Below are 16,126 nucleotides of genomic sequence, written 5' to 3' on the forward strand. Positions count from 1 at the left end.
CCATTTTAGAGAGAAAGCAGATAGACTGGGGCCCTGAATAGCAGGATCCCAGTCCAACTAAGTCATAAACCAGCAAAACACCAGGAAAAAAGTGGGGGCACCATATAGTCAGATTCCACCTTCCTACAACACTAACCCTCATTCATGCATCATTGAGAATATGCATTTTCTTCACATCCTGCGTGGATTCAGCAAAGGACCTGCTTGAGACTCTCGTGTCTTTTAACAAGAAAGACCTGTAAACTCCGCTCTACTGAAGTCGGTAAGCAAAAGGACTGCCCCTCCTATTGGACTGAAGGCGGCCACCACTGCCAGACCCCCTCATACCGGCGAGGCAGCAATCACACTGAAAATAAGTGAGGGATTTTGGGTCCCCCACGCTCTGGGATATCAAACCTCATTGACCAGGTGCGATTGTTGAACATCAAACTATGCAGAGGCACATCATGATTTTACTAGTGAGTAGTTCAGCTAAGGACACCGTCATGTAGAGGACAATTCCGTCCCAACAAAATGTCTGCCTATATTTCCCCTGAGATGCCTAAATTATTCGTACCAGAGCCTGGTATACTGTAGTTGGAAAGTGTATGTCATGCAAGTTAGTTCCTGTATGATTTTAGCAGATATGTGTGTGTCCTTTTGCGCTGCTTCGTTGGTGTTGTATTTGAAGATTGTTGGGATTGTTGATATTTTCTAACTGACTGTGGTAATGGAGTGGAGATTGATGCTCTGTCCCTTTTGGGGGTAGGAAGTTCATTTTTTTCACAACCCCCTCCTGGTGCCTAGCATCAGCCAGGAAGGCAGAGTTGGAGAGCTTGGAATTTAGTAACCTTCACACCCACACACCTGGGTCAGCAGAGGTAGAGATAATTAACACTGACTCCTTACCCCAGCAGTGAGCCTTTAAAGAGCCCCATCTACACAGCCGAAGCCGAAAACAAAGCACAAAACCATACTCCGGCAGCACCCTGACACTACAACCGATATTCTTTCACCAATCCCTACTCCTGCAGCACCCTGACCCGCGCACTGATAATCAACTGCTGACCCTAGAAGTGAGTGCCAGCCCTACTCCTGCAGCACCCTGGCACTGGTATTCTACTACTGACCCTAGAGGTGAGCTCCAAACCCTACTTCTGCAGCACCCTGGCACTAGTATTCTACTACTGACCCTATAAGTGAGCACCAGACCCTACTCCTGCAGCACACTGACCCTGGCACTGGTTTTCTACTACTGACCCTAGACATGCGCTCCAACCCCTACTTCTGCAGCACCCTGACACTAGTATTCTACTACTGACCCTAGAAGTGATCGCCAGCCCCTACTTCTGCAGCACCCTGACCCTGGCACTGGTATTCTATTACTGACCCTAGAGGTGAGCACCAACCCCTACTGCAGCACCCTGACCCTGGTATTCTACTACTGACCCTAGAAGTGAGCGCCAGCCCCATCTCCTGCAGCACCCTGGCACTGGCATTCTACTACTGACCCTAGAGGTGAGCACCAACCCCTACTGCAGCACCCTGACCCTGGCACTGGTATTCTACTACTGACCCTAGAGGTGAGCACTAACCCCTTCTCCTGCAGCACCCTGGCACTGGCATTCTACTACTGACCGTAGAGGTGAGCGCCAGCCCCATCTCCTGCAGCACTGTGAGCCTGGCATTCTACTACTGACCCTAGAGGTGAGCACCAACCCCTACTGCTGCAGCACCCTGACCCTGGCATTCTACTACTGACCCTAGAGGTGACTGCCAGACTCTACTTCTACAGCCCCTCCCCCTACTACTGGTATTTTACTACTGCCCCAGAAGTGAGTGTCAGCCCCCTCCCTGTGCAGCACACTTAAGAGTTGAACCTGAAAATTGCTCCAGCCATGTCCTCTGCCACCACCTTGTACTGACAGCGCCCCCAGAGAACAGTGATGCCCCCTGGGGCATTGTGCGTGGCCCCTGAATCCTGTTAAGCGCACTGCTGCCTTTTCGGAAGGTTCACAATATAGAAATACTATATACATACATTCATGCATACATAAGTACATACATGTTGCCTGACTTTAGATCAATTTACTGAAACATGTGTTAATTTTTATAACATGGACTTAGTTTGTATGTTGGTCCTAATCCACTGAACCCTGGTGGCTCAACACTTATTTCAGTTACTGTCTTCATGAGTCCTTGCTTTTTCAAATAATAGCTTCAGTTTGTGTCCTTCCTAAGTTCCCCGTGTTTGGCATGTTCAGCGGGTGTCGTGTAAGGTTTTCCAAGCCCCTCCCTACCTATCAACATAGATGCTTCATGAAGTGTGGGAACAGATGGTATTCTCAAATGACTGCAGGTGCTTGTTACTTCATCTCTCTAAATCTCCCTCCAATTCCAGCCTTTACTGGCTTGAGTTCTGTTGCACCTCTCTGCTCTGTCCTTCCTGCACAGAGCCAGACATGTATATCTTGGTGCCAGTAAGTAGTAAGCAGGCCTGGTTAACCCGCCCTGTGTTCCTACTGATGATCACAAACTGGTGTTTTCTGCCACCTGTACCATTATTCCAGGTCGCCTGGTATTCTAATGTATATAATGGCCTTTGTATTGTACATCCTTCTCTTGTCTCTTTCCTCACAGACTCGTACAACGTTAGAAAAAAGAACACAGCTGGAGCTTTCCTTGTGGTGCTGGTCTTCATCTCACACGAGCATTAAATGTCCTTTACAAGCTTGGCGATCATGTCTTCTCGGGCTTCAAAACAGGTAAGTTCTCTCATTTGTGCATTCTAGTGATGTGGCAAACCACTCCTGACCCCCTGCCTTCTCCCCTGAGATCTGAAGATGAGCCAAACCACTCCTGACCCCCGCCTTCTCCCCTGAGATCTGAAGATGAGACAAACCACTCCTGACCCCCCGCCTTCTCCCCTGAGATCTGAAGAGGAGACAAACCACTCCTGACCCCCCGCCTTCTCCCCTGAGATCTGAAGAGGATACAAACCACTCCTGACCCCCCGCCTTCTCCCCTGAGATCTGAAGAGGAGACAAACCACTCCTGACCCCCCGCCTTCTCCCCTGAGATCTGAAGAGGAGACAAACCACTCCTGACCCCCCGCCTTCTCCCCTGAGATCTGAAGATGAGACAAACCACTCCTGACCCCCCGCCTTCTCCCCTGAGATCTGAAGATGAGACAAACCACTTCTGACCCCCTGCCTTCTCCCCTGAGATCTGAAGAGGAGACAAACCACTCCTGACCCCCCGCCTTCTCCCCTGAGATCTGAAGAGGAGACAAACCACTCCTGACCCCCCGCCTTCTCCCCTGAGATCTGAAGAGGAGACAAACCACTTCTGACCCCCCGCCTTCTTTCCTGAGATCTGAAGAGGAGACAAACCACTCCTGACCCCCCGCCTTCTCCCCTGAGATCTGAAGATGAGACAAACCACTTCTGACCCCCGCCTTCTTTCCTGAGATCTGAAGAGGAGACAAACCACTCCTGACCCCCCGCCTTCTCCCCTGAGATCTGAAGATGAGACAAACCACTTCTGACCCCCTGCCTTCTCCCCTGAGATCTGAAGATGAGACAAACCACTCCTGACCCCCCGCCTTCTCCCCTGAGATCTGAAGATGAGACAAACCACTTCTGACCCCCTGCCTTCTCCCCTGAGATCTGAAGATGAGACAAACCACTCCTGACCCCCCGCCTTCTCCCCTGAGATCTGAAGAGGAGACAAACCACTCCTGACCCCCCGCCTTCTCCCCTGAGATCTGAAGATGAGACAAACCACTCCTGACCCCCCGCCTTCTCCCCTGAGATCTGAAGAGGAGACAAACCACTCCTGACCCCCCGCCTTCTCCCCTGAGATCTGAAGAGGAGACAAACCACTCCTGACCCCCCGCCTTCTCCCCTGAGATCTGAAGATGAGACAAACCACTCCTGACCCCCCGCCTTCTCCCCTGAGATCTGAAGATGAGACAAACCACTTCTGACCCCCTGCCTTCTCCCCTGAGAACTGAAGAGGAGACAAACCACTTCTGACCCCCCGCCTTCTCCCCTGAGATCTGAAGATGAGACAAACCACTCCTGACCCCCGCCTTCTCCCCTGAGATCTGAAGATGAGACAAACCACTCCTGACCCCCCGCCTTCTCCCCTGAGATCTGAAGATGAGACAAACCACTCCTGACCCCCGCCTTCTCCCCTGAGATCTGAAGATGAGACAAACCACTCCTGACCCCCCGCCTTCTCCCCTGAGATCTGAAGATGAGACAAACCACTCCTGACCCCCGCCTTCTCCCCTGAGATCTGAAGATGAGACAAACCACTTCTGACCCCCTGCCTTCTCCCCTGAGATCTGAAGATGAGACAAACCACTCCTGACCCCCCGCCTTCTCCCCTGAGATCTGAAGAGGAGACAAACCACTCCTGACCCCCCGCCTTCTCCCCTGAGATCTGAAGATGAGACAAACCACTTCTGACCCCCTGCCTTCTCCCCTGAGATCTGAAGATGAGACAAACCACTCCTGACCCCCGCCTTCTCCCCTGAGATCTGAAGATGAGACAAACCACTCCTGACCCCCCCGCCTTCTCCCCTGAGATCTGAAGATGAGACAAACCACTCCTGACCCCCGCCTTCTCCCCTGAGATCTGAAGATGAGACAAACCACTCCTGACCCCCCGCCTTCTCCCCTGAGATCTGAAGATGAGACAAACCACTCCTGACCCCCGCCTTCTCCCCTGAGATCTGAAGATGAGACAAACCACTCCTGACCCCCGCCTTCTCCCCTGAGATCTGAAGATGAGACAAACCACTCCTGACCCCCGCCTTCTCCCCTGAGATCTGAAGATGAGACAAACCACTCCTGACCCCCCGCCTTCTCCCCTGAGATCTGAAGATGAGACAAACCACTTCTGACCCCCCGCCTTCTTCCCTGAGATCTGAAGATGAGACAAACCACTTCTGACCCCCTGCCTTCTCCCCTGAGATCTGAAGAGGAGACAAACCACTTCTGACCCCCCGCCTTCTCCCCTGAGATCTGAAGATGAGACAAACCACTTCTGACCCCCCGCCTTCTCCCCTGAGATCTGAAGATGAGACAAACCACTTCTGACCCCCCGCCTTCTCCCCTGAGAACTGAAGAGGAGACAAACCACTTCTGACCCCCCGCCTTCTCCCCTGAGCGGTGCGCATTGCATTATTTCTTCATTGCTAAGTATGTGATTGGGGTGTGACGGGGAGTCCCGGGTCGCGCACCTGGTGACGGTGGGGCGTGACTGGGACTCCGTTTTCCAACAGGGCTCACTATGGTAAGCACAGATTTTTAGCTTGGGTGTTTTTAAGCCACACACGTAATTGTTACTCATGCCCCTTTGAGAGACGCCCCTCCCTCCCAATTTTTTTCCTCCCACTTAAAACTCTGGTGACTGGCTTTCTTTTTCTCGCTGAAAGCTTCTTTTTCGAGTGGGTTACACATTTACTGCATTTTTTTTTTAAAGTTGATGCACCTAGTTGGGTGGAATTCCTGTTGTAACTTGTATCTTGCTAGCGGCGAAATAGCCGATCTGAAATTTTCAAGGGCCTTTACCTCCCAGATAAACCTCCCGCCGCGATGATCCTCAGTTTTCATCCTTCAGCGTGAGACGCCGGCTCCTCCTAGAGCGCGGCTCCGTGTGATGCTCGAACGGTGCGTGTGTGGGTGGACTCCCCGCGCATACAGAAGCGCGCCCCGGACTCCACAACGCAGCACAGTTCACGTTCTAGTCTTTCCCATTCGTAGCATCGCCGTCTGCCGCAAGCACGGAGTTCCCGGTCCTGCACTGGCACCGAAGGCTTGCGGAGTCAGCACTGAGCCCACACGTTGCACATGGCAGCGGATTCAAATGCCGCACAAACGCCACAACAAACCGGTCAGGAGACACGCGCTCTAATGTGATGCACTCGCAGCCGAGGGTCGATCGGTACCTCCGATGGCTGGCACTGTGCAGCCCCCAACATATATAGACCGCATGCTGCACCGATGCCCAACCGTACATCGTGGAGCCATATGAACACCGGCTGCCCGCTTCCTCCAAATTCACGATGCGGCTGCTTCCCGGTGAACGCAGCTGCCAAACCCAGGCTTGAAGCGGGAAACTTAGCAGAGATGAATAAAAATCAAAAGTCCCGGCAGCTCGCTCCGTACAAGTGTCAGCTCCCCGTGTTTGCTGCAAACTGGCACGTAAGGTTACTGGAAAAGCTGCTGGTTTCGCACCGCATAATACTTGGGCTGCCCCTATGCACCGGATTTGTCCAAATATGCCTGGAATACATTTGCACGCGTAGAATGGTGCAGCGCACGATTCATTCACGGCTGGTCGCTGTTCAATAAAGATGCCAGTTCTCTCCCAATGAGCGCTGGAACTGCGGTCAACGCGGTGCATGCGCTGCCCTCAAGTGGCCTTTCCAAATACCGGATGCCAGCAGGCTTGGCAGTGGATTGTTTGTAGACCGGCTGCTTTCCAGCCACTCAATGTCGTTTCTGAAGGCTGTCAGCCTTTAAACCTCACTCGCTCGCGTCCAATTCATGTTCACATCCCCTGATTTGAGGAAGGTCCTAGGCAGGCTGTCCAGGTGGTAACGGATACTGGTGGGACTAGCGCGAATCACCCCGTCAGGGGTATCTCTGCGCCAGGACAGCAGGTAAAGTCAGACAAGTGGACCTAAGTAGAGATACGTTTTTAACAATTTTCAGAAGAGGGGAAGGCTCCGGCAATCGCCTAATTGGCGCGGGAGTTCATTCCAGAAGGTTGGGGCAAGGTAAGTAAACGCTTTGCCGCCCGACCGAGCCTTTTTGATTCTAGGAGCACAGAGAGGTAGCTTGGAGCCTGATCGAAGGGGCCGGGAGGGGGTGTATTTTAGCAGTTAGTCCGATAGGTAGGTAGGCCCCAGTCCATTAAGGGTTTTAAAGACTGTGCAGTAGATCTTGAATTTTACCCGCTTTCTCACGGGGAGCCACTGGAGTTTGTTGAGAAGTGGTGTGGAGGCCGTTCTCGGGGGGCCGTGCTCTGGACTCCCTGCAGCTGGCTGGGGCTAGCAGTGCATTGCAGTAGTCCAGACGGCTTGACCCTAGAGCTTGCATCAGTGTTTTTCTCCTGGAGGAAGGTAGCAGGGGAATCACTCTTCTGAGAAGACTGAGTGTGTGATGGCAGGAACCAGAAGTGGTAGTGGCATGTGCACCAAGTGTGAGATTCTGGTCTATCCTGATTGCTAGGGTCTTGACCACTGTTTTTGGGGTGGGAGCAGATCCCAGCTCCTCTGGCCGCCAGCTGGGAGACCAGCTTATTGCTGCACCTCCAAACAACATGACCCCTGACCTTTTGGCGTTAAGTTATCTCTCATCCAGGTAGTGATGGTCCTCATGCCCTCCAGGAAGGTGAGGTGTATGTTAGGATTAGACTTCTCAAAGGTGAGTCGGAGCTGGGTGTCGTCCGCGTCAGAGATGGGACTAAACCCCAGGGTCCTCATTGGTTTTGCCAGGGGAGCAACATAAATGTTAAAGAGGGTGGGGCTCAAGCAGGAGCCCTGGGGTACTCCCTTGGTAACTTTGGTGGTCTTAGATCTAAAAGTACCCAAAGTGACTGTCTGGGTTCTATCTGTTAGAAAGTCAGTCACCATTTCAGAGCAACTCCTTGAACCCCGATGTCCTGGAGTCTCTCCAGTAGGATCTGGTGAGAGATGGTGTGGAACGCTGCAGATAGGTCAAGCCGCACTAAAAGTGCTGCCTGACCCTGGTCCAGGGCCATTCTGATGTTGTCAGTTACCTCTATCAGGGCGCACTCAGTACTGTGCTTGGCCCGGAAACCAGACTGGGAGACGTCCAGGCAGTGCGAGGTTTCCACAAAGTTAGACAGGTGTCTGTTTATATGTTTTTCAAGGAGTTTGCTCTGAAGCGGGAGCAGAGAAATGGGGTGATAGTTTGATAGCTCAGAAGCGGGGATTTGGGGGTTTTACGAATGGGGACGTCTTGTGCTGCTTTCCAATCTGGGGCGAGTCTGCCAGCTCGCAGAGAGCTGTTGAGGATGGTGCAGATGGGTGTGGCAAGCTGTTGCACTAGGCGGGAGGATATTTTTGCGGGAATAACGTTTAGGGGGGGACCCAGATTTAACTTAGGAGAGATTCTACCTCCTCCGGCGTTAGTGAAGGAAAGACATGCATCTGCACAGTGTCGATCGGGGTTGTAGGACGCACTATGGGGAAGTTGATGGGAATTCCGTTGGATGTGATAATTTTATGGTAAATGGTGTCAATTTTCTGGGTTAGAAAGGACACTATATTATCACATAGCGACTGTGAGGAAGTCTCCGCGGTATCGCAAGCCTTGGGGTTAGTAAGGGTTTTCAGGATTTGAAAGAGGGTCTTGGAGTCGTTTCCAGCTTGTTCAAGTTGGTTTGCGATATGCAGTTTCCGTGCGGACTTTGTTTTTATGATAAGAAGGTAGCGCGGTTTTGAATCTCACTTTGTCCTGGTCATTGTGTGAATGTCGCCATTTCCGCTCCAACTTTTTACATTGGCTCTTTTCCTCCCGGAGGGCGGGGTAGTACCAACCAGTTGGGGAGTCTTTGGGAGGGCGGGTCTGCGCTTTCCTCGGTGCTATGTGATCTACAGTGGATTGAACAATGGTGTTAAAATGTGTTAACTGTTCTTCCACACTGTCTGTGGCAGTATCGGTATTCCAAGAATTGAAAGGGGTCTTGAATTGGTCGGGATTGAGTTTATGCCATGGCCTGTACCAGTATGTGGTGTGAGATTTAGAGGTGGGATGGGCTCTGGGACATGTGAGTTGGAAATCCACCAAAGAATGGTCTGAACAAGTCACAGGATGAGTTTCCCCACAGATGATGTTAGGGGAATTGGTTAAGACAAGATCTTGAGTGTGCCCTGCAGAGTGGGTGGGTGCGTTGTTGATCTTCAAGAGATCGAGTGTGGCAAGATCTGTTAGGCAGGCTGTGGCATCCGGATTGGAAGCATTTTCACTGTGAATGTTAAAATCCCTTAAGAGTAAAAGGTTCTGGGAAGAAATGACATGGGGGAAATGAGCTCCATTAGATGGTTAGTAAAGTCTGACAGAGGACCAGGGGGTCTGTATACAAGAGCCCTTTTCCAGCTATGCTGTGGGTGTAGATCGGGTCTAAAAACTAGGCATTCAATAGATTCCTTGCACCGCTGATCTAGAATGGTGATTGGCACAGATTCCTTATGTATAATGGCTATGCCTCCCCTGCCCGTTCTGGCCTATCGAGTTTTTTGGATTCGGTAGACATCCGGAAGAGCTACCGCAATGGCGGGGTTGGAAGAGGGTTTGATCCAAGTTTCAGTAAGAAACCCGATGTGGGGGTCTTTTTCTGTCAGGAGATCCCAAATGTTAACGACGTGTTTAGGGAGAGATCTGACATTGGCCAGAAAACAATTCCAGCCAATGTTTGTGGACTGGGGCTGGACGCAACTTTGAGGATTACTCCTGCAAGGCCCCACTCCCGTTACCTGATTGGGGAGCACACAATGAGATGGAGTGTATTGAGGTGCGAAGCTCTGAAATTTACAGATTCTGCAAGAGAAAGGTCCTTCTAGCAAAGTGAGGGAGTGTGCTATGTGTTCACAGAGGTTATACTTAGCTTTTAGTAATGCGTCCCGTGTGTAGGAGCAACGATGGCTTATAGGATTGACAGTATCTGGTGGAAAACTGGCAGGGGTCCTGGCGCGGACGGGCACAGACTGGCTTGCTTTAGGCGTGCCAGCGGTGCGTCCGCTGCGCGCGCCCTCTGTGCGTGTCCGCTGCCCGTTGCTTTAGGCATCTGTTTAAGTAGGGGGGTATGCAGCTAGACTGCTAAGCTTCTGTCTAGTCCCAAGCGGAAGTGGTTGTGCCTCACTTCCGGTAGGTGGAGCCTCCCTCCAAACTCACGGATCAATCCGCGCTGGACGGGGGAGGGACGCCGTTACTGAGTGCAACCAGTGAGGTTAATGTTTATACAGTGCAAGTTATTAAAATGCATAAAAAATGCTGGTACATCAATAAAAACGTGCTGGCGAGGAGTTTTTAACGCAAGTGCCCTTTCCCAGGCGCTCGACAGCTGCCGTAATGCAGTGTGCTAAGATCGTAGTTAAAAAGCAATAAATCGGGGAGAAGTAAAGGAGCCCTTTGCCAGGCTCTCCACGAGTTGCAAATGAAAGTGCTAATCACCTTGCTGACTTTGATCGCGTCCCTTCTTCTAGGTTCAAGTTTCTTTACATCAGGTTTCCTCAGTAGTTTCAAATAACTCCAAATCGTCGTCATTGTTACACTCCAAAAGAAGTCCGAAGGCAGCAATGAAGTAGGTTATAGGTAATAGGTTTATTAAGCTTAGTTCCAGAATGGTAAGTAGGATAATGAGCTCAGCCCTACCAGGAGCAGCATCCTCGCTGCTCAGACCACGCACTCCGACTGCCTCTCTCTCAACCACAGGGGTTCGTAACCTTTGGAATTCTGTGGACCCCTGCTCGATCATTACTAGTACCCGGGGCCCCCTCTTCATTACTAGTACCCGGGGCCCCTCTTCATTACTAGTACCCGGGGCCCCCTCATCATTACTAGTACCCGGGGCCGCCTCTTCATTACTAGTAACCCAGGCCCCCTCATCATTACTAGTACCCGGGGCCCCCTCATCATTGCTAGCACCCGGGGCCGCCTCTTCATTACTAGTACCCCGGGCCCCCTCTTCAATACTAGTACCCCGGGCCCCCTCATCATTACTAGCACCCGGGGCCCCCTCTTCATTACTAGTACCCGGGGCCCCCTCTTCATTACTAGTACCTGGGGCCCCTCTTCATTACTAGTACTCGGGCCCCCTCTTCATTACTAGTACCCGGGGCCCCCTCTTCATTACTAGTACCCCGGGCCCCCTCTTCATTACTAGTACCCGGGGCCCCCTCTTCATTACTAGTACCCGGGGCCGCCTCTTCATTACTAGTACCCGGGGCCCCCTCTTCATTACTAGTACCCGGGGCCGCCTCTTCATTACTAGTACCCCGGGCCCCCTCTTCATTACTAGTACCCCGGGCCCCCTCTTCATTACTAGTACCCGGGGCGCCCTCTTCATTACTAGTACCCGGGCCCCCTCTTCATTACTAGTACCCGGGGCCCCCTCTTCATTACTAGTCCCCGGGGCCCCCTCTTCATTAGTAGTACCCGGGGCCCCCTCTTCATTGCTAGTACCCAGGGCCCCTTCATCATTACTAGTACCCCGGGCCCCCTCATCATTACTAGTACCCGGGGCCCCTTCTTCATTACTAGTACCTGGGGCCCCCTCTTCATTGCTAGTACCCAGGGCCCCCTCTTCATTACTAGTACCCGGGGCCCCCTCTTCATTACTAGTACCCGGGGCCCCCTCTTTATTACTAGTACTTGGGCCCCCTCTTCATTATTAGTACCCGGGGCCCCCTCTTCATTATTAGTACTCGGGCCTCCCTCTTTATTACTAGTACCCGGGGCCCCCTCTTCATTATTAGTACCCGGGGCCCCCTCATCATTATTAGTACCCGGGGCCCCCGGAGCCCCCTCATCATTATTAGTACCCAGGGCCCCCCCATCATTACTAGTACCCAGGGCCCCCTCATCATTACTAGTACCCGGGGCCCCCTCATCATTACTAGTACCCGGGGCCCCCTATTCATTACTAGTACCCGGGCCCCCCTCTTTATTACTAGTACCCGGGGCCCCCTCTTCATTATTAGTACCCGGGGCCCCCCTCTTCATTACTCGTGCCCGGGGCCCCCTCTTCATTATTAGTGCCCGGGGCCCCCTCTTTAATACTAGTGCCCGTGGCCCCCCTCTTCATTACTAGTACCCGGGCCCCCCTCTTTATTACTAGTACACGGGGCCCACTCTTCATTACTAATACCCACAGCCCCCTCTTCATTACTAGTACACGGGGCCCTCTCTTCATTACTAGTGCCCTGGGCCCCCTCTTCATTACTAGTGCCCGGGGCCCCCCTCTTCATTATTTGTGCCCGGGGCCCCCTCTTCATTATTAGTGCCCGGGCCCCTTCTTCAATACTAGTGCCCGGGGCCCCCTCTTCATTACTAGTACCCGGGGTCCCCTCTTCATTACTAGTGCCCGGGGCCCCCTCTTCATTACTAGTGCCCGGGGCCCCCTCTTCATTACTAGTACCCGGGGCCCCCCTCTTCATTATTAGTACCCAGGGCCCCTCTTCATTACTAGTGCCCGGGGCCCCCTCTTCATTATTAGTACCCAGGGCCCCCTCTTCATTACTAGTACCCGGGGCCCCCCTCTTCATTATTAGTACCCAGGGCCCCTCTTCGTTACTAGTACCCGGGGCCCACTCTTCATTACTAATACCCACAGCCCCCTCTTCATTGCTAGTACCCGGGGCCCCCTCTTCATTACTAGTACCCGGGGCCCCCTCTTTATTACTAGTACTCGGGCCCCCTCTTCATTATTAGTACCCGGGGCCCCCTCTTCATTATTAGTACTCGGGCCCCCCTCTTTATTACTAGTACCCGGGGCCCCCTCTTCATTATTAGTACCCGGGGCCCCCTCATCATTATTAGTACCCGGGGGCCCCGGAGCCCCCTCATCATTATTAGTACCCAGGGCCCCCCCATCATTACTAGTACCCAGGGCCCCCTCATCATTACTAGTACCCGGGCCCCCTCATCATTACTAGTACCCGGGCCCCCCTCTTCATTACTAGTACCCGGGCCCCCCTCTTTATTACTAGTACCCGGGGCCCCCTCTTCATTATTAGTACCCGGGGCCCCCTCATCATTACTAGTACCCGGGGCCCCCTTATCATTACTAGTACCCGGGGCCCCCTCATCATTACTAGTACCCGGGGCCCCCTCATCATTACTAGTACCGGACCCCCTCTTCATTACTAGTACCCGGGGCCCCCTCTTCATTACTAGTACACGGGGCCCCCTCTTCATTACTAGTGCCCGGGGCCCCCCTCTTCATTGCTCGTGCCCGGGGCCCCCTCTTCATTATTAGTGCCCGGGGCCCCCTCTTCAATACTAGTGCCCGTGGCCCCCTCTTCATTACTAGTACCCGGGGTCCCCTCTTCATTACTAGTACCCGGGGCCCCCTCTTCATTACTAGTACCCGGGGCCCCCTCTTCATTACTAGTACCTGGGGCCCCCTCTTCATTATTAGTACCCAGGGCCCCTCTTCGTTACTAGTACCCGGGGTCCCCTCTTCATTACTAGTACCCAGGGCCCCCTCTTCATTACTAGTACCCGGGGCCCCCTCTTCATTATTAGTACCCAGGGCCCCTCTTCGTTACTAGTACCCGGGGCCCCCTCTTCATTACTAGTACACGGGGCCCCCTCTTCATTACTAGTGCCCGGGGCCCCCCTCTTCATTACTCGTGCCCGGGGCCCCCTCTTCATTATTAGTGCCCGGGGCCCCCTCTTCAATACTAGTGCCCGTGGCCCCCTCTTCATTACTAGTACCCGGGGTCCCCTCTTCATTACTAGTACCCGGGGCCCCCTCTTCATTACTAGTACCTGGGGCCCCCTCTTCATTACTAGTACCTGGGGCCCCTCTTCGTTACTAGTACCCGGGGTCCCCTCTTCATTACTAGTACCCAGGGTCCCCTCTTCATTACTAGTACCCGGGGCCCCCTCTTCATTACTAGTACCCGGGGCCCCCTCTTCATTATTAGTACCCAGGGCCCCTCTTCGTTACTAGTACCCGGGGCCCCCTCTTCATTACTAGTACCCGGGGCCCCCTCTTCATTATTAGTACCCAGGGCCCCTCTTCGTTACTAGTACCCGGGGTCCCCTCTTCATTACTAGTACCCAGGGCCCCCTCTTCATTACTAGTACCCGGGGCCCCCTCTTCATTACTAGTACCCGGGGCCCCCTCTTCATTACTAGTACACGGGGCCCCCTCTTCATTACTAGTGCCCGGGGCCCCCCTCTTCATTACTCGTGCCCGGGGCCCCCTCTTCATTATTAGTGCCCGGGGCCCCCTCTTCAATACTAGTGCCCGTGGCCCCCTCTTCATTACTAGTACCCAGGGCCCCCTCTTCATTACTAGTACCCGGGGCCCCCTCTTCATTACTAGTACCTGGGGCCCCCTCTTCATTATTAGTACTTGGGCCCCCTCTTCATTATTAGTACCCGGGGCCCCCTCTTCATTATTAGTACTCGGGCCTCCCTCTTTATTACTAGTACCCGGGGCCCCCTCTTCATTATTAGTACCCGGGGCCCCCTCATCATTATTAGTACCCGGGGCCCCCGGAGCCCCCTCATCATTATTAGTACCCAGGGCCCCCCCATCATTACTAGTACCCAGGGCCCCCTCATCATTACTAGTACCCGGGCCCCCTCATCATTACTAGTACCCGGGGCCCCCTATTCATTACTAGTACCCGGGCCCCCCTCTTTATTACTAGTACCCGGGGCCCCCTCTTCATTATTAGTACCCGGGGCCCCCCTCTTCATTACTCGTGCCCGGGGCCCCCTCTTCATTATTAGTGCCCGGGGCCCCCTCTTCAATACTAGTGCCCGGGGCCCCCCTCTTCATTACTAGTACCCGGGCCCCCCTCTTTATTACTAGTACACGGGGCCCACTCTTCATTACTAATACCCACAGCCCCCTCTTCATTACTAGTAAACGGGGCCCCCTCTTCATTACTAGTACCCGGGGCCCCCTCTTCATTATTAGTACCCAGGGCCCCTCTTCGTTACTAGTACCCGGGGTCCCCTCTTCATTACTAGTACCCAGGGCCCCCTCTTCATTACTAGTACCCGGGGCCCCCTCTTCATTACTAGTACCCGGGGCCCCCTCTTCATTATTAGTACTCGGGCCCCTCTTCGTTATTAGTACTCGGGCCCCTCTTTATTACTAGTACCCGGGGCCCCCTCTTCATTACTGGAATCTGGAGACCCTGAGTAGGGTCCATCTGTCCCCTCTTCCTGTCTTCCATTCTGCTCCCCGATACTGAACTGGCCTTAGCTTCCGTTCTGTCAACAGTAAAGTGCTTAGATTTTACTATTTTAACAATTTAAAACTGCACTTATGTTCTTGTAGAGAGCGGGTCGGTGCATCTTGCCTCGGGGAGAGCACTGGACTTTACAGACGTTTATCGTACAGTTTTCCTGAACCCCAGAGTCTTGGGTTACCAAGATCTATTGGCTTTGCACCCAGGATAATGTGCTGCATGGCTAAACACGTATAAAGTCCAAAAGGTGAGACCTATGTGCTATGCCAATGCTTGATTTCATTGTTTTCCCCCACTTTTTGCCACTGATATTGATGCTTTTCGACTGATGTGCACTAGATCCCTTTTAAACAGACCCTAGTGCCGGTGCTGTTTCCCAAAAACAAGGTAACATGTTCAGTTTTACACTCAATGGCAAGGCCTTTAGCACCCCTGTAAGTCTCTAGTAAATAGAACCTCTGCGACCTCGGCTGGCCTCAAAATCGACTCGCCCACATTTCATCAGCTCGAGCTATTTTTACCACCTACTAGTCCCATCTGGAGAGTACACTGAGGCTGAAAGTGAATGAGCACTAAAGATGCCATTAAATCTTGTTTTTTTTATCTTGACACATTTCCTGTCTGTTCAAGAAAAGAGGTCAAAAGTCACTTTGTCTATTAACTAATTGCAGGTTGGAAAGTTAGGTTTATTTTTCTCTCTCTTACTAGAGTTAGAGGTTTTTGTCAAGTGAGCTGTCTGAAGATGTTGGTTACTTTTCTCAAAAACATAACATTTAAATAAATAGCCTGTAAATTAATATTACAAATATTTCAAAATATATCTGGAGTCACAGAAGCACATTCTTTTTTGTAGTTAAGAAATGTGATGCAAACAGAGAGTTAAATAGGAGCAAAACAAACCAGAACCACTTTACTTGGTGACGTGCAAATGACACATATTTGCAGAAACTCTATTTCCAAACATTATTGTCTGTACGCTATATCGTTTTTATCAGTAAAGCCTTATGTTAGTGGGAAAGTTTGTGCCCATTTCAATGTAAAATCTGCTGATTGCAAGACAGTGCGCTGCCATTTTATGCTTTCGTTATGTATTTATTTAAAGTGATACTTTTTAAGCATGATTTGAGAAATATTTCTGTCCCCGCCCTGATGAGAATGCTGTTAATGAAC

At 52.3% G+C, this 16,126-nt stretch overlaps 1 protein-coding gene across 2 annotated transcripts in view; it reads left to right on the forward strand.

The window, feature by feature from the left end:
• The window catches only part of LOC146822540 (uncharacterized), a 137,546-nt gene that overhangs the window by 16,525 nt on the left and 104,895 nt on the right, over positions 1 to 16,126 (forward strand). For both annotated transcript variants that reach the window (XM_085613660.1, XM_085613661.1), the window contains exon 2: positions 2,620 to 2,744. In XM_085613660.1, coding sequence (XP_085469786.1) covers positions 2,697 to 2,744 — 48 coding nt within the window. In that variant the 5' untranslated portion in view covers positions 2,620 to 2,696. The remainder of the gene's footprint in view (positions 1 to 2,619; positions 2,745 to 16,126) is intronic.

This window comes from Triturus cristatus, chromosome 6, assembly GCF_964204655.1.
Source record: "Triturus cristatus chromosome 6, aTriCri1.1, whole genome shotgun sequence".
In the NCBI taxonomy this organism is placed as follows: domain Eukaryota; kingdom Metazoa; phylum Chordata; class Amphibia; order Caudata; family Salamandridae; genus Triturus; species Triturus cristatus.